At 47.8% G+C, this 20458-nt stretch overlaps 2 protein-coding genes across 4 annotated transcripts in view; one reads left to right on the top strand and one right to left on the bottom strand.

The window, feature by feature from the left end:
* CEP85L (centrosomal protein 85 like) overlaps positions 1 to 20458 on the bottom strand; it is a 185135-nt gene that overhangs the window by 86211 nt on the left and 78466 nt on the right. The window lies entirely within an intron of this gene.
* Positions 1922 to 19479, top strand: PLN (phospholamban). Of its 3 annotated transcripts, none has more exons than XM_029052095.2 (2): positions 1922 to 2067; positions 17918 to 19479. In XM_029052095.2, the coding sequence occupies exon 2, from the start codon at positions 18049 to 18051 to the stop codon at positions 18205 to 18207; it is 159 nt and encodes a 52-aa protein (XP_028907928.1). In that variant the 5' UTR covers positions 1922 to 2067; positions 17918 to 18048; the 3' UTR covers positions 18208 to 19479. The 3 variants fall into 3 exon arrangements, with proteins under 3 accessions (XP_028907928.1, XP_028907935.1, XP_028907921.1); XM_029052102.2 differs by lacking the exon at positions 1922 to 2067 and adding an exon at positions 2687 to 2795; XM_029052088.2 differs by lacking the exon at positions 1922 to 2067 and adding an exon at positions 5778 to 5888.

The raw sequence follows: 20458 nt of genomic DNA, 5'->3' as shown, positions 1-20458 counted from the left end.
GTGGCCCGGTGGAAAGCACACAGGCCTGGGAGTGAGAGGACGGGGTTATAATGCCAACTCTGCCAGTCCTGCTGGGTGACCTTGGGCAAGTCATTTAAATTCTCTGTGCCTCAGTTCCCTCATCTGTTTAATGGGGATTAAGACCGTGAGCTCCATGTGGGACATAAACTGTGTCCAACCTGATTTATCTCGTATCTACCCCAGCACTTTGTATGGTACCTCGCTCTTAACAAATATGACGGTTTTTATTATTGCCATGTGATGTATTCTTCCTTTCTCCTCACTACATATTCCATCTGTGAACTGGAGAGGGAGAAAGAAAGAATACATCAGCTGTCAATAATAAAGGAAAAATATGTGTGTGTGTGCATATATGGAACCTGCCTTTCTTTCTCTAGCAGTACTTGGGATTTCCCTTTCCACTGGAGCAGTCAAGACTGAAAATCAGAGGGCAGAAGAGTCAAATACGCCACCATCTTCTCTCTGTCCAGAATCACGCCACCTTGGCATAACCCTCTATTCCTCACGGCGATTAAGTCATTCAACTGCTAAATCCTACCATTCCTTCCACCTGCTCTCTCCCTACAGTTACCACACCCTCATCACATCGTGATTAGGTTATTGTCTCCTCACAGGTCTCGCTGCCTCCAGCCTCGTCTAGACTATATACTCTAATACACTCTCTCTAGGCTAGATGAATCGTATTTCTTAGGTGTGACTCAGGAGTCTTCTCTCCTGCCTCCCTAGCCCTCCCTCATGCTGCTCCTCAAACCTGGAGCTCTCTCCCTGTTTCAAATCCACCAGGCCACAGTTCTCCCCCATCTTCAAAGCCCTCCTAAAATCTCTTCTCCTCTGGGAAGTCTTCCCTGCTTAATAAACAAGTGTCCTGTCCCATACACCCAACACTATCCATAACACTTGAAGATCTTTTTTTATGGTATTTGTTTAGTGCTTACTGTGTGTTAGTCACTGTTCTACACGTTGGGGTACACACAAGATAATCAGATTGGAGACACCCCCTTCATTCATTCAACTTATTTATTGAGCACTTACTGTTTGCAGAACACTGTAATAACAATAATAATAATAATGTTGGTATTTGTTAAGCACTTACTATGTGCCGAGCACTGTACTAAGTGCTTGGGAGACTACAACAATAAACAGACACATTCCCTGCCCACAACAAGTTTACAGTCTGGGGCCGGGTGCAGGGGGATGTGGGGGGGAAGGGAGGGGGATGCAGACAATAATACAAATAAATTACAGAACCCTTGTCCCACATGGGGCTAGCAGTCTTATTTCCCATTTTACAGATGAGGTAACTGAGGCACAGAGAAGTAAAATAACTTGCCCAAAGTCACAGAGCAGGCAAGTGGCGCAGCCGGAATTAGAAACCAGGTCCTTCTGACTCCCAGGTCCGGGCTCTATCCACTAGGCCTCGCTGCTTCTCTGATTTCATTCTTATCCTTGGCACTATATATGCTCCATGTATATTTTGATTTGTGTATTTATCTTGTAGTCAATTATTTGTTGAGCTATTTCATACCACCTCCTCTGCCTTACTCCTTGTTATATCTTTATTCCTCCCCCTGCTGCAGCTCTTCGCAAATGATTTAGGTCTTCCCACAGCTATTGGACTGTAAGTTCCTGGAGGACAGCTGGTCATGTGTCTTGTTTTTGTTGCTGTACTCTTCCAAGCTCTTCGCACAACACTTCACGTTCACTAGGCACTTAAGAAATACCACGATGAGGAGGCCCCTCTTGGCCAATGAGCCGACCAGAGACGGGTCTGGGTGCCCCTGCTTTGTGAATTACCATCAGCATGGATCCCCAGAATCAGGATTTTTCAGGCTGCACTGAGGACCGGAGCAATGTGACATCACAAATACCGTAGCCATTGGAACCTTCCCTTGCCAGTGGATCTCTAAGATAACAAGCCTCTGGACCTGCAAGAGAGGGAGCTCTGTCCAGTTTGCCATGCACCGCTTGGGAATTCTTGGGCAAGTCACTGGACTCTCCTCCCTTAATGTCCCTCAGCTTACCTGGTGAGAAAGCAGGAAGAGTGAGGTAGGAATGGGAGGCCAAGGGGTCTGAAGGGAGGTGGGGCTTTCTGAGCAAGCCCCAGTACCCATCTGTGGTCTGGAGATTCTGCTCCTTTAACTCCGACGGTCACCTCCAAACCGCTCAGCTATTCCTGACTCCCACTACCCAGATGCAGCTGGTACACCTGGATAGAGCCCGTGGCACTTGGGATCTTTTAGGGGTAGCCTTCCTCCTGCCTCAAGTTCTCTTTCCTGGTTAGAGCACATCTGCAGTAGAATAGTTACATCTATCTGAGGCCAATGACCTTCATCTGCTCCCCAAGACGGCCCTCCCCCTCCCACCCGCCGCCATCCTGGATTAACCTCCCCACCCTCATCAAGAGATCCAGTCTTGCCCATCAACTACAGAGGTGACCAACTCTAGGTAGCGGCAATTTCGAGAAACGTATTTGAATACAAATTCCAGCTACGGGTCAGGTTTGTTTAGACCCTATTTCAGAAACCATTACTAAATGCCTTAGGCTCCGAGAACGAGGCAGGGACCCTGGCGTGTCTAAAGTTCTGTGGCAGAAAAAACTGCCTACCGGTGATTTCATTCATTTTTATTTTATTTCTCCTTTCCAAAGCCCCACTTTCAATTACCATCTACTCAGAACCCTCTCCCCAGATGTAATCCTTAAATCCGGTTCTGGCCGGCCAGCTGCCTGAAGGAGGAGAGAACGAAGACCTGGAGGTGGATTTTCTCTGTCTCTGGTAAAAGCCCAGACCGTGTCCATTTAAGGGCCTGTTTGTGGGGACGGTGGCGGTTGACAGCGGCGGCGGTTAATAGCAGCGATGACACTTTCCCGTTCCCCAGAGGGCAGTAAGCAAGCCCGGAGTGGCCACACACTGGCCGGCCGCACCCTGTGGGGTCTGGCCCTCCCTGGACACCTGGCTCTCTTCAGAGACCCTCATCTTGGCCTTCTCTTAGCCCTGCCCTGGCAAGTGTCTTTTAATCCTGCGGTGGGAAAGCTAAACGTGCACTCAAAGCTTGGAAGGAAATTTTGCGGAGAATATTTTCAAGCAAAATGCACTCAATTTTACAGGACACTCTCCCCACTGCGCGATTCATTCAATTGTATTTATTGAGTGCTTATTGTACAGAGCACTGTACTAAGCACTAGCACAGGATTTGAACTGCCTGTGTTTTGTATGTCATTAAGATGAGAAGCAGCATAGCATAGTGGATAGATACCGGGCCTGGGAGTCAGAAGGACCTGGGTTCTAGGCCCAGCTCTACCACTTCTGTCACTTCACTTCTCTGCATCTCAGTTATCTCACCTGTAAAATGGGGATTAAGATTGTGAGCTCCATGTGGGACATGGACTGTACCTAAGCTAATTAGCTTGTATCTTACCCCCAGTGCTTAGTACAGTGTTTGGTATTAGTAAGCACTTGACAAATACCATAAAAAAAGACCCTTTGTTTTTCCAAATTGACTTCTGACAAGCTTGAAATAGACTTTTCATAACCTAGATTGAGGCTCTGAAACCTGTGTTCCCTTTCACCAGTTACCATCTTTATTCCTTCCTGCTCATGCTGTGCTTTTAAAACCAAGTATCCCCGTTACAAATCAGTTGTTCAGAGAATGGCCTTTTAGGGCTGTCTTGACCACGAGGTAAGATGTCTAATGCTGGAAGAGTCTGCCTCCCACTCCAGCCCTTTCCCTGGAGCAACATTCCTTGCAAAGTGGAATCAATCTCCCCCAAATAGGCCAGGAACAGTGTCCGCTCCTCCCCAGACAACTCAGGGTCATCTGATATATGGATTTGTGGCTCCTAGCCTATTTACGTGTCATTAGAATGAGAGGAGTCTAGCAGCATGCCCTGGTGAAAAGATCAATGGGCCTGGGAGTCAGATGATCTGGGTTCTAATCCCAGCTCTTCTATGTACCTGTTGCGTGACTTTGGGTAAGCCATTTCACTTCTCTGGGGCTCAGTTCCCTCAACTGCAAAATGGGGATTAAGACTGTATGCTCCATGTGGGACAGGGACTTTTTCCAAACTGATTAGCTTGTATCTACCTCAGTGCTCAGTACAATAGTAAGCGCTTAACAAATTCCATTGGAAAAAAAAAAGAGTCCATTGGCAGGGCAATGGAAGAAAATTCCAAAGAGAACTCTCTTCCAAAGAGAGTTCAAAGAGAACTCCATTGCACAGACCCGAACCTGGGGTTGGAGTTATCCTTGGAGCTTGAAGGTAGGCAGCCTGACATCGGCCCACTGATCCACCCAGCGCTCTTTCTGGGGTTCTACAGAGCAAGTGTTGGGAAGGATTCTCCCTCCTATCTAGCCTGTGAGCCCCACAAGTTACCCTGATTAACTTGTATCTACCCCAGTGCTTGGCACAATGGAAGTGCTTAACAAATATTATTATTACTATCATTGTTATTATTAATATGGATCCTTAGGGAGCACAAGTGACAAGAGCTGGCTCTGACTAGCCAAGAAAACCTAGAAAGCCAAGAAAATAGGTTTGGGTTTCCATCCACTGTGGTGGGCAGATCCAGCAAGAAAGGGTGGAGAGGGATCACCTGGATGTGGCAAAGATCCAGGCCCATCGCTGCTGTTTCGAGCATAAATTTGGGACCACCATCTTTTTCCTAGGAGGACAAGTGCATATCGTCTCAGAAGCAGGGCCTGCTTTCCAGTAGCCACCCTTGAACTCAAGAGCCCGGCTACACGTGGGTGCCTGTGTACAACAAAAAATAAGTCAGATTCACGCAGGAGAGAAAGCCGGATTTCTTTAGTGATAGGGTACTGAGTTTTATAACGAATAAAGCACCCAAACAGCACTTGGATTCGGCATATCTTAGCACAGCACTAGTAAGTAGTTACAAGCTCACAATGCTTCAGGATCACCCACATCCTCCCTCTGGTCTGGAACTCTCTCCCCCTTTATATGTGACAGACCACTCTCCCCACCTAAAAAGTCCTATTAAAATCACATCTCCCCTTTAAACTGTAAGCTTACTGTGGGCAGGGAGTAGGTCTGCTAATTCTATAGTACTGTGCCCTTCCAAACGTTTAATACAGTGCTCTGCATATAGTAAGCAATCAATAAATACTATTGATTGATTGACCTCTTCTAAGAGGCCTTCCCTGACTAAGCCCTCATTATCCTACTCCCTATCCCTTCTGTGTCATCCATGCACTCTAGACTGTAAGTTCCTTGTGAGCTAACTGCTGCATTCTATTCTCCCAGGCACTTAGTACACAGTAAGTGCTCAATAAATACCACTGACTAATTAATTTGGCAGCATCATAAAAACCTGACAGAGCCTCTTAAAAATGCTTCACAAAACAAGTTTCTCTGAGCTCCGGTGCAGGGATTAATAATGCACAAAACCTTTTGAGTGGATCCCCAATGTACAAAACTTTTTGAGCGGATCCCTCATGTACACAACTTTCATCCTGGCTATTTCAGACCACTTCCAGCTTAAGCCCTGGGACAGCTCCCCTGCTTGAATCCCTGGGTTTCCCAAACACACAGAGTTCTTCAGCCACCCACTTTCTTAAAGAAAGTACAGCACCAGAATGCTGACCTTTCCAGCCCCGAGATAAAGCAAATAATCGCACAGCAAAATGAGTCTGGTTGGATCGTCTCTAGGATGAGGAGGATGTAAGATAACCAATCAGAGCTTCTGCATCCTGGTATGACATCACGAGCCTGCCTCTGAAACTTTTGTGGGGTTTTTGCTCTACTTACTCCAATCGTTCCCATGGACTTGATGACCGTGCTTCCCAGAGATCTCTCTTCCCTCTCGGAGCACTTGGCCCATAACTTACCACTAATCACCAGAGCCACGGTAAGGACTGGGTTTATTACTTTTTATGGAAACCGTAATGTCCTAACTGCTCTACTCTGACTTTGCGACCGATGTTTCTTTTGATCCGCCTGAACGATCTTGCTCCGAGCCAGCTTGCAATATTTTTAAACTAGAATGAATTCTGTGAACGGGCTTCATCAGACCCCCGAGTGGGTGAATTAAACACATCATATGCCCCTCAAGGTCAAACCTCTTTACATTGATTTGGGTTGGTTTTTTTTGGGGGGGGTGGGGCGGTCGGTTCTCTGGAGAAAGCGCCTGTCACAATACAAAGTGGGGTTTTGTCTTTTTCTGTACTGCTGACAAATTTCACTTTGAAAGCTATCCTCAAAATGAATCCCTATTTGGTGTTTTGTAGTGTGGGGCTAGCATCACTAACAAAGAATCCTCTGAATCGTTTGTTTTTACTGCAGTTTCAAAAAAGTCTCTCTCCCTTGAAAGAGGGAGCAGGGATTGGGGTTTAGTTATTTAGACCCAGGAGGTTGTGATCTTTCACGCTCTGAATCCACAGCACACCCCCTTATCAATCAATCGTATTTATAGAAGACTTACTGCATGTAGGGCACTGTAGTAAGCGCTTGGGAGAGCACGCTATAACAGAGTTGGTAGATAACATTCGCCGCCCACAAAGACTTGTGATTTTACCTGTCCAGTGACTCCCCCATCCCTTATGTCCCAGCCAGTTCTGGCACTTTCTCCTCCATTAATACTGTAACCAAAGTCACCCCCAATGCCAAGCAAGAAAAATATTGGCAATGGTTTCCAGCAGCAAACTGAATGTCCTTTTGTGACTGCAAAACAAAATAACTGAATCATTTAATTCAATCGTATTTATTGAGCACTTATTGTGTGCAGAGCACTGTAATAAGTGCTTGGGAGAGTACAATACTAACAGTAAACAGACACATTCCTTGCCCACAATGAGTTTAAAGACTAGAGGATGAGCTTAATCCCCACCCCCGCCCCTCTCTCCCCAACACAAGCTGGTTTCTATCTGGAGGTACATTCTTCTAGCTACAGGAAAGATTTGAGTTTGCTCAATTGCGGGAGGCTCTACCCACTAGACCAGGCTGCTTCCCATTTGCCCTTTTCAAGTTTTAGAAGTACTTCTGCAAAATGGAATGGCAACCAAGTCGCCTACCTCTGGGACCCACAGAATTAATTTAAAAATCTGAAGCTTGGGAAGATATGGAACATAAAAGCGCTTAGAGCTCCTTGCAAGAAAGGCACTAAAGCTGAATGTAGTCTTTATAAGAAATTGAAATTGAATTGCTTTGACCCTTCTATTCATCTTTTACTCAAAACTTTATCTTCAAGTGGTTTACCACCTTGATCTTTTCCCATGACCTGCCCTACGAGGTTCTCTGGGACCTCATTTTAAGATGGAGAAATGGATGACAGTCAAATTAAGTGAGTTGTCCAAAGCATCCAGCGAGTGAGTGAAGAAGTTAGGATTCACACTCCCAAAGCCTTCTGCTGGGTAGCTTCACTGGCCCAACAATTATTGCAGTGTCTGAAACACAGTGATCACTGAACAAATACCACGATTATTACAATTATTGCGTAAAATGATTAATGTTCTCTGGACAATTATCACACATTCCTGGGCGGAATCGGCCCGCTTCATTCACCCCAGGAAACTGATAGATTCAGTTTTCCTACATAACTACAATTCTAGGGCTCCTGATCCATAATTGACAAACATATCCCTCAGCCCCACAGCACTAACGTCCACATCCATAATTTATTTATATTAATGTCTGTCTTCCCCTCTAGACTGTAAGCTCATTGTGGGCAGGAAATGTGTCTATATACTGCTGTTTGTCCTCTCCCGAGCGGTCATTACAGTGCCTTGAACACAGTAAAAGCACTCAATAAATAAGATTGAATGTTTGATTGATATACGAGCCCTAAACCCTCCAGTGGCCAACAGAGTTTGAGTGCTTACCTCCACCCCAGCCTGGCACTTAGAGTCCCTGATGTTTTATAACCCAATTTCATTCCAAATCTCTCTCGAGTACTTTGCACCTCAATGCTGTGTTCCCTTACTTGGTGAACAGACAGAGCGTCTGTTAATATTCTTAGCAACCTGGGAGCTCACGAGAAAAACATTCTCTGGACCGTGGATTGATTGCATGGCTCTCATCTACACAACGGGACAAAGAAAATATCCCCGCACCTACTTCCTCATCCTGGACGCCCAACGGCCAAGAGCCCGATCCCAACCGGCTAGATGGCTCTATCATTTCCCAGCAGCTCCTTTTAGCCGGGAGCCCAAACCCACCTAGTCCTTTTTCAGCATTTCAGTCAATTTGGCTCCAGATATTTGAGGGGTCAACCAGGACACTTTTCCTATTCCTCCGAGTATAGTGCTTCCCTTGGGAACGGCACTAAACATATATAGCCGTCAAAAGAAGCGTGACCTTGTGGATGGAGCAGGGCCTGGGAAACAGAAGGACCTGGGTTCTACTGCCAAATCTGCCCCTCGTCTGCTCTGTGACTTTGGGCAAGTCATTTCACTTCTCTTCCCTCAGTTCCCTCATCTGTAAAATGGGGATGAAGACTGCAAGCCCCATGTGGCACATGGACTGTGTCCAACCTGCTTACTTTGTATCTACCCCAGCACTTAGAAGAGTGCATGGTACATAGTAAGTACCATTAAAAAAAAAAAGATTGGGGGTGGGGTGAGGGAGAAATCAGACCACTTCCCTCATCAGCTCTTCACTATTAATTTTATTTTTTTTGGATGGCATTTAAGTGCTTACTGTGCACCAGACACTGTACTACAAAGGGGGAAGATAAAAGATAATCAGGTTGGAGACGGTCCTGCATGGGGCTCACAGTCTTAATCACTATTTTACAGATGAGGAAATTGAAGCAGTGAAGTGACTTGCCCAAGGTCACACAGTAGACAAATAGCAGAGCCACACTAGAATCCAGGTCCTTCTCACTTTTAGGCCTGTTCACTATCCACTGGACCACACTTGCTTCTCCCGGTGTGATAGAGGCTCATTTGAGCAAGGGACTGGATGAAATCATCCAAACACTGGTATTTTTTGAGTGCTTATTGTGTACAAAACACTATATTTAGCACTTGGGGGAGTACAATATAACGGATTTGGAAGACACATTCCCTGCCTCCAAAGAGCTTACAGTCTAGAGGGGGAAACAGGCATTAATATAAATTATGGATATGCACACAAGTCCGGTGGGGCCAAGGGAGGGGTGAATAAAGGGTGCAAATCCAAGAGCAAGGGTGATGCTGAAGGACATGGGAGAAGAGGAAATGAAGGGCTGGTGACGAAGACCTCAGTGAAATGAAACAAGGATAGGAGAAAGGGGCAGGAGCCTCACTTTGAGACTGGAGAGGTTATTCTGTCAGCAAGTTATGGTATTTGTTATGTACCAGGCCCTCCCCTAAGCAGTGGGGAAGATATAAATAATCACATCGAAGAGTTTCTCTCTCCCACTCCGGGTTCACCATCTAAGGAGTGAATTTCAAGTAGGGTGGAAGGATCCAGGATGTCTCTCGCCTGTTTAACAGGACTCAAAACCAACTCTACTTTTCCCCCTGGAAATTCAGTGTTGGCTTTTCTTAACTGGCAATGAGGATTCAGTCAACCTGGCAATGACCCACTGAAGTGGGTAAGGCACCCCCAAAAGAGAAGACCTTGGGCAAGCCACTTGTCTGCATCTGTAAAATGGAGATGAAATACGTAGATTGTGAGTCCCATCTGGGACAGCGACTGGATCCAATTTGATTGGCTTGTATCTAGCCTAGTGCTTAGTACAGTGCTTGGCCCATAATCAGTCAATTGTATTTATTCAGGGCTTACTGTGTGTGAAGCACTGTAATAAGCGCTTGGGAAAGTACAATAAACAGACATTTCCTGTCCACAATGAGCTTACAGTCTAGAGGGGGAGATAGACATTAACATAAATAAATTACAGACAAGTACATAAGTGCTGTGGGGCTAAGGATGCAGCCAGGGGTGAGGAGGTGAATACAGAGAATAAATCAGGGTGACACAGACGGGAGTGGGAGACGGGACGGGAGGTGCCTGGCACATAGTAAACACACAACAAATACCATAATAATACTAGGAAAGGAGGGCTTAGGGAAGGCATCTTGGAGGAGATGTGCCTTCAATAAGTTTTTGAAGGTGGGGAGAATAGTTGTCTGTCAGATATGAAGAGGGAGGGCATTCCAGGCCAAGGGTAATAATAATAATGATGATGGTGTTTGTTAAGCACTTATAATTACCAAGCTCTGTTCTAAGAGCTGGGGTAGATACAAGGTAATCAAGTTGTGCCACATGGGGGCTCAGTCTTCATCCCCATTTTACAGATGAGGTAACTGAGGCCCAGAGAAGTGAAGTGGTTTGCCCAAAGTCACACAGCTGACAAGTGGTGGAGTTGGGATTAGAACCCATGACCTCTGACTCCCAAACCCGAACTCTTTCCACTAAGCCAAGCTAGGCGGTGGGCGAGAGGTAGGCGGCGAGATAGATGAAATCAAGGTACAATGAGTAGGTTGGCATTAGGGTAGCAAAGTGTGTGGGCTCGGATATAGTAGGAGAGTATTGAGAAGAGGTAGGAGGGGGTAAGGTGATTGACTGCTTTAAAACCAATGGTAAAGAGTTTCTGTTTGATGCAGAGGTGGATGGGAAACCTCTGGAAGCTCTTGAGAAGTGGGGACTGAATATTCTTGTAGAAAAATGCCTATGTCTCCCCCATCCTAAAAAAACCCCTCTCTCGACCCCACTTCCCCTGCCAGTTATCGCCCTATCTCCCTACTACCCTTCCTTTCCAAGCTTCTAGAATGAGTCGTCTACAGTCGCTGCCTAGAATTCCTAAACTCCAATTCTCTCCTGGACCCCCTCCATTCTGGCTTCCATCCCCTCACTCTACCGAGACTGCTCTCTCAAAGGTCACCCATGACCTCCTTCTTGCCAAATCCAATGTCTCCTACTCTATCCTTATCCTCCTCGACCTCTCAGCTGCCTTTGACACTGTCGACCATCTCCTCCTCCTCCACACCTTATCTCACCTTGGCTTCACGGACTCCGTCCTCTCCTGGTTCTCCTCATCTTTCTGGCCGTTGATTCTCGGTCTCCTTCACGGGCTCCTCCTCCCCCTCCCAATCCTCTAACTGTAGGGGTTCCTCAAGGGTCAGTTCTTGGTCCTCTTCTGTTCTCCATATACACTCACTCCTTCGGTGAACTCATCCGCTCTCATGGCTTCAACTATCATCTCTATGCAGATGACACGCAGATCTATATCTCTGCCCTATCCTCTCCCCGTCCCTTCAGGCTCGTATCTCCTCCTGCCTCCAGGACGTCTCTACCTGGATGTCTGCCCGCCACCTAAAACTCAGCTTGTCCCAAACTGAGCTCCTCATCTTCCCTCCCAAGCCCTAACCTCTCCCTGACTTCCCTATCAGCGGGGATGGTAGGACCATCCTTCCCATCCCTGAGGCCCGCAACCTCGGTGTCATCTTTGACTCGGCTCTCTCGTTCACCCCACACACCCGATCCGTCACCAAGACCTGCCTGTCTCACCTTTATAATATCGCCAAGGTCCGCCCTTTCCTCTCCACCCAAACAGCTATTTTACTGCTACAGGCTCTCATAATATCCCGGCTGGATTCTTGTGTCAGCCTTCTCTCCGATCTCCCTCCCTCCTGTCTCTCCCCGCTCCAGTCTATACTTCACTCCGCTGCCCGGCTCATCTTCCTGCAGAAACGCTCTGGGCATGTCACTCCCCTTCTTAAAAACCTCCAGCGGTTGCCTATAGACCTCCGCACGAAACAAAAACTTCTCACTCTAGGCTTCAAGGCTCTCCATCACCTTGCCCCCTCCTATCTCTCCTCCTTTTTCTCTTTCTACCGCCCACCCTGCACGCTCCGCTCCTCTGCCACCCACCTCCTCACCGCCCCCCGTTCTCGCCTATCCCACCGTCGACGCCTGGCCCACGTCCTCCCACTGTCCTGGAACGCCCTCCCTCCTCAACTCCGCCAAACTAATTCTCTTCCCCTCTTCAAAGCCCTACTGAGAGCTCACCTCCTCCAGGAGGCCTTCCCAGCCTGAGCTTCCTCTTTTCCCTCTGCTCCCTCTGCTCCCCCTCTGCCCCCCCTTCACCACCCCTCAGCTCAGCTCCCTTTCCCCCCTCTTTCTCTCTGCTCCTCCCCCTCTCCCTTCCCCTCCTCTCAGCACTGTGCTCATCTGCTCATTTGTATATATTTTTATTACCCTATTTATTTTGTTAATGAGATGCACATCCCCTTGATTCTATTTATTGCTATTGTTTTAATGAGATGTACATCCCCTTGATTCTATTTATTGCTATTGTTTTTGTCTGTCTGTCTCCCCAGAAGCAGCGTGGCTCAGTGGAAAGAGCCCGGGCTTGGGACTCAGAGGTCATGGGTTCGAATCCCAGCTCTGCCACTTGTCAGCTGTGTGACTGTGGGCAAGTCACTTCACTTCTCTGTGCCTCAGTTACCGCATCCGTAAAATGGGAATTAACTGTGAGCCTCACGTGGGACAACCTGATTACCCTGTATCTACCTCAGTGCTTAGAACAGTGCTCTGCACAGAGTAAGCGTTCAATAAATACTATTGAATGAATGAAAAATGATCTGGGCAGCAGAGTGAAGTACAGACTGGAGTGGGGAGAGGCAGGAGGTAGACAGGGAGGTAAGTGAGGAGACTGATACAGTAATCAAGGCAGGATAGAATGAGTGCTTGGATTAACATGGTAGCAGTTTGGATGGAGAGGAAAGGGCAGATTTTAGCGATGGTGTGTAAGTTGAACCTGGAACTCTACACTTTATATGCTTGATTTTTACCCAACTCTCAGCCCCACGGTACTTATGTACATATCCATAATTTATTAATATTAATGTCTGTCTCCCCCTCTACACTACAAGCTCCTTGTGCACAGGGAACATGTCTACCAACTTGGTAATATTGCACTCTCCCAAGCTTTTAGTACAGTGCTCTGCACACAGTAAGCGCTCAATGAATACTGTGGATTGATTGGCCTCTGTAGCGAACACCCTGTTATAGACAGAGGGCCACGGTGTTGCGTGGCCTACTGGAAAGAGCACGGGCCTGGGAGTCAAGGACCTAGGTTCCAATCCCGGCTCCACCATGTGTCTGCTGTATGACCTTGGGGAAGTCACTTCACTTCTCCGGGCCTCAGTTCCCTCATCTGTCAAATGAGGGGATTAAAACGGTAAACCCCATGTGGGACAGGGACCGTGTCCAACCTCATTTGCTTGTATCCATCCCAGCGCTTAGTACCCTGCCTGGAACACATTAAGCACTTAAGAAATACCACAGTTATTACTGTTATTAGGCCTAGGGCTTTACTGAACTTAGGGATCACCTCACCAGGCCCCCTCCGGCCACGTCGCATCCCTCTTGGCTCAGGATCGAGCAAGATCGTCCAGGCCTGCTCAACGCAGTCAAACCAGGAGAAACAAACCACAAATTCCAGTGCTGGCAGGACCTCTAGTGGTGTTCCAACAAATCTTCCCTCCTCGGCTTAACCGACAAAGAAAAAGCTTCCGGAACCCTCTCCTGCCCCTTCGTCTTGAGGCCCGGAACCCCACAACCTAGCCCTACCCCTCCCATGCAAACAGCATGCACCACTAGTTCAAGACCGCCCTGCTAACTTTAGTCTTGGTATGCTTCAGTTGAAAAGGACTTCCAGTGATGAGGGATGACAATCAATCAATCAAGGGTATTTACTGGGCGCTTACTATGTGAAGAGCACTGTCCTAAGCGCATGGGAGACTACAATGCAACAGAATTAGCAGACACTTCCCCAGTAATCTACGCTGGGATTGGGACACCGGCAATTTCAAATTCAAGTGCTGCACAAGTCTAGGGAAGGGTGACACAAGTCTAGGGAAGGGTGATCAGAAAGATCTGATAGAACGGATCAAAGTAAGCCTTCCCTCACCTGCAGAGTAAGCAGACATGTTCCCTGCCTAAAAGGAACTTACAGTCTAGAGGGGGAAGGAGACATGAAAATACATTTCAGAAATGTAGAGCAGTGCTTGGAGCTGAGGGTGGGATGAATATCAAGTGCTGAAAGGGTCCAGATCCAAGCGCATAGGCCAAATGCTTTCGGTTCAACCTTCACACCAGCGCTAAAATCTTCCCTTTCCTCTCCATCCACAGTGCTACTACACTGATGCAAGCACTTATAATATCCCAACTGGATTACTGCATCAGCCTCCTTGCTGACCCAGTTTCTCCAGTTTCTCACCACTCCAGTCCACACTTCACTCTGTTGCCTGGATCGTTCTTCTAGAGAACTGTTCAGTCCATGTTTCTCCACACCTCAAGAACTTCCAGGGGTTGCTCATCCACCTCCGCATCCAACAGAAACTCCTTACGACAGGCTTTAAAGCACTCTATCACCTTATTGCCTCCTACCTTGCCTACCTATCTTACTACATCCCAGCCCATGCAATTTGCTCCTCTAATGTCAACCTACTCACTGAACCTCGATCTCGTCTATCCCACCCTCGACCCCATTACCCACGTCCTGCCTCTGGCCTGGAACATCTTGCCTCTTCATATATAACAGATTATATAGAAGCAAAGTGGCTCAGTGGAAAGAGCACGGGCTAGGGAGTCAGAGGTCATGGGTTCAAATCTCGGCTCTGCTGCTTGTCAGCTGTGTGACTTTGGGCAAGTCACTTAACTTCTCTGTGCCTCAGTTATCTCATCTGTAAAATGGGCATTAAGACTGCGAGCCCCACTTGGGACAACCTCATCACCTTGTATCCTCCCCAGCGCTTAGAACAGTGCTTTGCACATAGTAAGCCCTTAACAAATGCCGTCATTATTATCACTCTCCCCACCTCCAAAGCCTTACTAAAAGCAGATCTCCAAGTCACCTTCCCTAAGATCTCATTTCCCACTCCCACTCCCCTATTGCACTTGGATTTGTACTCTTTATTGACCCCTCCCTCAGCCCCACAACACTTATGTCCATATTAGTAATTCACTTATTTGTATTAATATCTGTCTCGTCCTCTAGACTGTAAGCTCGCTGTGGGTAAGAAACATGTCTATCAACTCTCTTACATTATACTCTCTCAAGCACTTAATACAGTGCTCTACACACAGTAAGTGCTCAATAAATATGACTGACTGGGAAAGAGTAGGGACAAAAAAAGCTTAACGAGGAAGGTCTCTTGTCAGTTGAATGTGAAGTGGGAGGGAGTTCCGGGCCAGAGGATGATGGGAGTAGGTTGAAGTTTAGAGGAGTAAAGTGCATGAGCTGGGTTGTATTAGGAAAGCAGAGAGGAGGGGGAGAGCTTATTGAGTGCTTCAAAGCGGACTGTAAAGAGATTCTGTTTGACACAGGGGTGGATGGGCAACCAATGGTGGTTTTTGAGGTGTTGGGAAATGTGGATGGAAATTTTTTTCAGAAAAAAATGATCTGGGCAGCAGAGCAAAGTAAGAACTGGAAAGGGAAGAGACGGGAGGCAGGGCGGTCAACGAGGAAACTGATGCAGTAGTCAAGATGGGATATTTTAAGTGCTTGGATCAGTGCAGTGGCAGTGTCGACAGAGAGGAAATGGTGGATTTTAGTGATGTTGCGAAAGTAGAGCGGGATTTGATGACAGATTAAATATGTGGGTTGAATGAGAAAGATGAGTCAAGGACGATGCCATGGTTACGGGCTTGTGAGATGGGGAGATAGTTGTGTTGTCTTCAGTGATCGGATACCAGTGTGTCTAATTTCAAGTTGGATGGACAGGGAATTGGATTCTCAAACAGGCAGGGACCTGGAGGATGACCCTGGGGAGAACTGTGTCACCAATCACCGTTTCCTCTGCTCTCTCTCTGGGAAACCTTCCTTCGCCCACAAACTCAGCCTCAAACATTCGTCCTGGCTGGTGTTACTCATACTGTGGGGCACTAACCTCAATATTTATGTAGGGTCAGGTGGGAGATCACATCCAGGCATCAATGCGGTCCTGCTAGATATGCCGCTACATCAAGGTGGAAAAGTGGAAAAGTACAGATGAGAAATCCTTCTGCAGCTTGAGAGTTTCAGGGGACGTGGCACAGCCTGGTTTTCTCAGATCTCAGGGTCTGGCTGGGGTCAAGCTCCCCTTTGAGACCAACCTCCCCCCTCCAAGTTTACCCATCCTGACCCAAAGTAGTGGGTTGGGTGAGTACATGTTGCATAGCTATTGCGCATCCAGTACAGGTGCAAAATGAATAATAATAAGTTAAAGTGATGGTATTTGTTAAGTACTTACTATGTTCCAGGCACTGTGCTAAGTGCTGGGGGGGATACAAACAAATTGGAATGGACACAGTCCTTGTCCCATGTCAGCCTCACAGTCTCAATCCCCATTTTACAGAGGAGGTAACTGAGGCACAGTGAAGTGACCTACCCAAGGTCACGCAGCAGACAAGTGGCAGAGGCAGGATTAGAACCCATGACCTTCTGAATTCCAGACCCCGCGGGTCTCTGCCCACACCTGTTCTCCCCCCATCCCACTGGAACTCAGTCCATCAATCAATGGTATTTATTGGTTACTGTATGTAGGGCAGTGTCCTTGTTCTAAGGCTTGGGGACAGACCAATACAATAGAGTTGGTAGACATGATCCCTGCCTTCAAGGACCTTACAAGTCTAGTGGCTCCCAGTGAGATGGTCAGAAGGATCGCCCCATAGGCCCAGGTGGCCTTCCTCAGTTTCCCTGTCCTGTCCTTCCCAAGGAGACATACCCCTCCCACCATCTCCCACTTAGCAGGGGCTTCCATGGTATCTCCAGGAAGGGCAGAGGTAGGAAGGGTGAGGAGAGCTGTGGGGGTGGGGGATGGACAGGGGAAGAAAAAGCAGAGAGGAGAAGTACAGACCTTCTCTGGAGGGAGCGGGGACTTCCTTTTTAGTTCTGGGATGACCGAGGGCTGAGTGAGAAGGATGAGGGGAAATGGCCAGTTGTCGGAACCCTCCTAGGACACTGGGACATCTGTCCTCAGGCAGCTCATTCTCTGGGGTTTGGCAGACCCTCTGCCCCCTAGAAAGGGTGTTGATGCTCAGTGAAACCCTATTGATCAGCAAGGAGTGAGGAGGAAACACAAAACCGTCCCTCCTCACCCTCTCAACACTCTTCACTTCACCCTGCTCTCGGGGCTATTCTCAGGGAGCAAAATCGATGAGTTTGAACTTCACCACCTCTCCCCTTCCATCCCTCCTTCCCCTTTAAATCAGCTGGTGGCTCTGAAGGCAAAAGTGTTGGGGGGGGGTGTGTGTGTTGGGGTGGGGGTCGGGCGGTTGGGAGGGGAGGTGTGCTGTCTTACAGCCTGGATCCCAGGTCCCTGCACAGACACTGGGCAGCAGATTTCTGGTCGTACTGTAGGCAGAGAATGTGTCTACCATCTCTGTTGTAGTGTACTCTCCCAAGCGCTTAGAAGAGTATTTAGCACACAATAAATGCTCAATAAGTATCCCTGATTGACTGACTGATTTCTGCCCATCATTGGAAGCCCAGGATCGACCCAATCGGGAAAAGTCTTTTCATGCCCAAGATCCCCATCTACATGGCAAAGCATCACAGCTGCCACCCTACGGACCACAGGCGAGGCTGGGAGGGGTCTTCCTGGATCCACTTCCTCTGTCACCGGGGTCGTTCCAGCTCCTCAAGGATGGCCAGCCCAGTCCCCCGGGGCACTCCATGTTACAATTATCCCAAAGAGCCCTACTTGACCAGTGGGGCCTCTCCTCCTCTTGACCAAGGCCAGCCCTGCTTGGGCCAGCTAACGGGCTTGGTCCCAAGAAAGAGAGTTAAAAGGCAGGATGGGGGTTTGCTTTTCAGGTAACTTGCATGCAAAGGGGCACTGGATATTCTTTTTATTAAAATGAATCTGATTTTGGAGGCAGGCAGAGAGGGAGGGACGCCCAAAGAACAATTTCCACACCCCATTCTAACGCTCTCTTCTCCTGCTCTCCCCGACCCCCGAACTCCAGATTCCGTCCACTGAGATAACGAACGAAGAAGATCAAACTCCGATTGGCTCCAGGTCTTCCACCTGCCATTTTCTCTTCTTCCTGTGCTTCTAAGGCCTCTAAATCTCCTCCCTCCTGCCCCATCCGGTGCCATGGAGAAGGTCCAGCATCTCACCCGCTCGGCTTTAAGAAGAGCCTCAAACATTGAGATGCCCCCACAAGCCCGGCAGAATCTCCAGGAACTCTTTGTCAATTTTTGTCTCATCTTAATCTGCCTTCTGCTCATCTGCATCATCGTGATGCTTCTCTGAGGTTCTGCTGAAGCTGCATGGAGTTCTACTGTCCACCACGTTAGCCTGAAATCAAGTCCAGCTGGGGATGGGGCTGGGTTGGGGGGAGGGGCGTGGGAGGGAGAGGGCAGGTGAGAAGCAATGGTTGTAGAGAGAGCTGAAAACAGTAGAACAAAGCATTTCCTGCATGCAACAACACTCCTGTAACAGGGTTTGGGAATCAGACTGGCACTCCTTCCCAGCTGATTTCCATAAACTTGGAAAGCACTTCTAAACGCTATTTAAAACGGGTGACAAAATGATGCACGATGTAACTCCCTCTGTTTTCTTCTTATAAATGGTGTAGGCTTAGGACCCCATGTGTGGGAAGGGTAGAAGGTTTGTGTGGCTCAGTTTGCCCAGTAGTCAAAGCAGCAGCTTCACCGTTTGGGGACGCCAGGATTTGTTTTTTCCCATGAGGTTCCTCGGCTACTAGCTGAGCGGTGCTCGGTTCACCACTGGCCAGAAATCAATCCCAAATGAGTCCTCCTTGTTCAAAGGTGAGCGGCTGCTGCTCCACTCCTGCCCCTGCATCCCTACCACTACTGGTCTGCGGTGAGATCTCGGGCCTTCGGGAACCTGCCTGCCTTCTCCTTCTGAAATCTTGTCAGGAAAAGCCTCTCATCTCAAAGGCATGGCTTAATGAAATCTACTAATAGACAAAGCTGGGTCCCCCCTGCTTTCCTCTCTGATCCACGTTTAACAAAATGAGGTAGAATGTTACCAAGAAACAAGGAGCACCTTCTTGTTTCCATGTAACTCGCCATTCTATAGGAGCAGAAAACCCTTTCATTCTTGCATGTTGCCAGTTGGCTTTTTTTAAAAAAAAATTCAATGGTATTTATTAAGTGCTTACTGTATATGTACTACTATATTAAGTGCTTGGGAGAATATGGCAAAATACAGGTGGCAGACGCAAATCCCTGCCCACAAGGAGCTTATAGTCTAGAGGCCAGGCACCCATCTGAGTGCTGGGGTAGATAAAAGCTAATCAGGTTGGATGCAGTCCATGTCCCTCTTGGGATACAGCTGCTTTGGCAGGAGAATTAGAAGTCTCATCCCATTCTCGCCGGCCGACAAGAAAGTTCATTGTGCTTGGCGGATCTGCAGGAAGAGTCACTCTGTGGTGGAATTGGACCTGACAAGGAATAAGTTATCAAAATCCATTCGGTATCTCTCAGAACTTTTCCGCCAATGGCAGCCTGGGCCACGGCCCATTATCTGCCTTGTCGTGTGCACATGCATGCACACAAACACACACAAACACACACCAACAGTCATGCAAGGAGGATACAGGCAGATTTCCAGTAACACAGGAGCATCCATTAGAGCAAGCTCTGACATCCCAGCTCCACTATCATGTTCCAACGTGCCAAGGTATGCATTTTGGCTGTCCATGGCAGGCATTCCTAGGTGATCAAACAGTGGTATTTATAGAGCATTTAACTGTGTGCAAAGCATTGTACTGAGTGCTTGGGAGAGTACAACTTGGCCTAGCAGATAGAGCATGGGCCTGGAAGTCAGAAGGACCAGGGTTCTAATTCCGACTCCGCCGCTTGTCTGCTTTGTGACCTTGGGTAAGTCACTTCACTGTGCCTTAGTTCCCTCATCTGTAAAATGGGAATTAGGACTGTGAGCACCATGTGGGACAAGGACTGTGTCCAACCCAATTAGCTTGTATCTCCAACTCGGTGCCTAGTACAGTGCCTGGCACACAGTAAGCGTTTAACAAATATCACAGTTATTATTACAATACAGTGGAGTACGCACACAGTCCCTGCCCACAGACAGCTTACAATCTACTATTGTATGGCCCAAATTCACCACCTTAAAGGGCTGGGAGGCCATTTTTAACCACGAGAGGGGGGAAGGCCTGGTGTGCTTTTGGGGCAATTAGAGTGTTATGCCACCCATATAGTGTGCACGGGTCCTGAAGAAAATTCTGCTCCATAGCCTACATGTAAGCATCAGCTGAAAAGGAAGGCTGCCTCCCACAAAAAGCCAAATATGAGGAGCTTCAGCTTTCAGAAAAGCATGGTGCTGTCCCTACATGGGCTAGTGGATGATGATGATGATGATGTTGATGGTATCTATTAAGCACTTACTATGTGCCAAAAACTGTTCTAAGCACTGGGGTAGATACAAGTTAATCAGGTTGGACACAGTCCCTGTCCCATATGGGTTCACGCTCATCCCCATTTTATAGATGAGGCAATTTAGGCACAGAGAAGTG

This window comes from Ornithorhynchus anatinus, chromosome 2 (genome assembly GCF_004115215.2).
Source record: "Ornithorhynchus anatinus isolate Pmale09 chromosome 2, mOrnAna1.pri.v4, whole genome shotgun sequence".
Lineage (NCBI taxonomy): Eukaryota > Metazoa > Chordata > Mammalia > Monotremata > Ornithorhynchidae > Ornithorhynchus > Ornithorhynchus anatinus.
The sequence above is the reverse complement of the archived record's forward strand: the minus strand, read 5'-3'. Positions and strand labels throughout refer to the sequence as shown.

Excerpts from the sequence above, each read along its gene's own strand:
- PLN (XM_029052095.2), top strand. The coding sequence starts at position 18,049 with ATGGAGAAGGTCCAGCATCTCACCCGCTCGGCTTTAAGAAGAGCCTCA.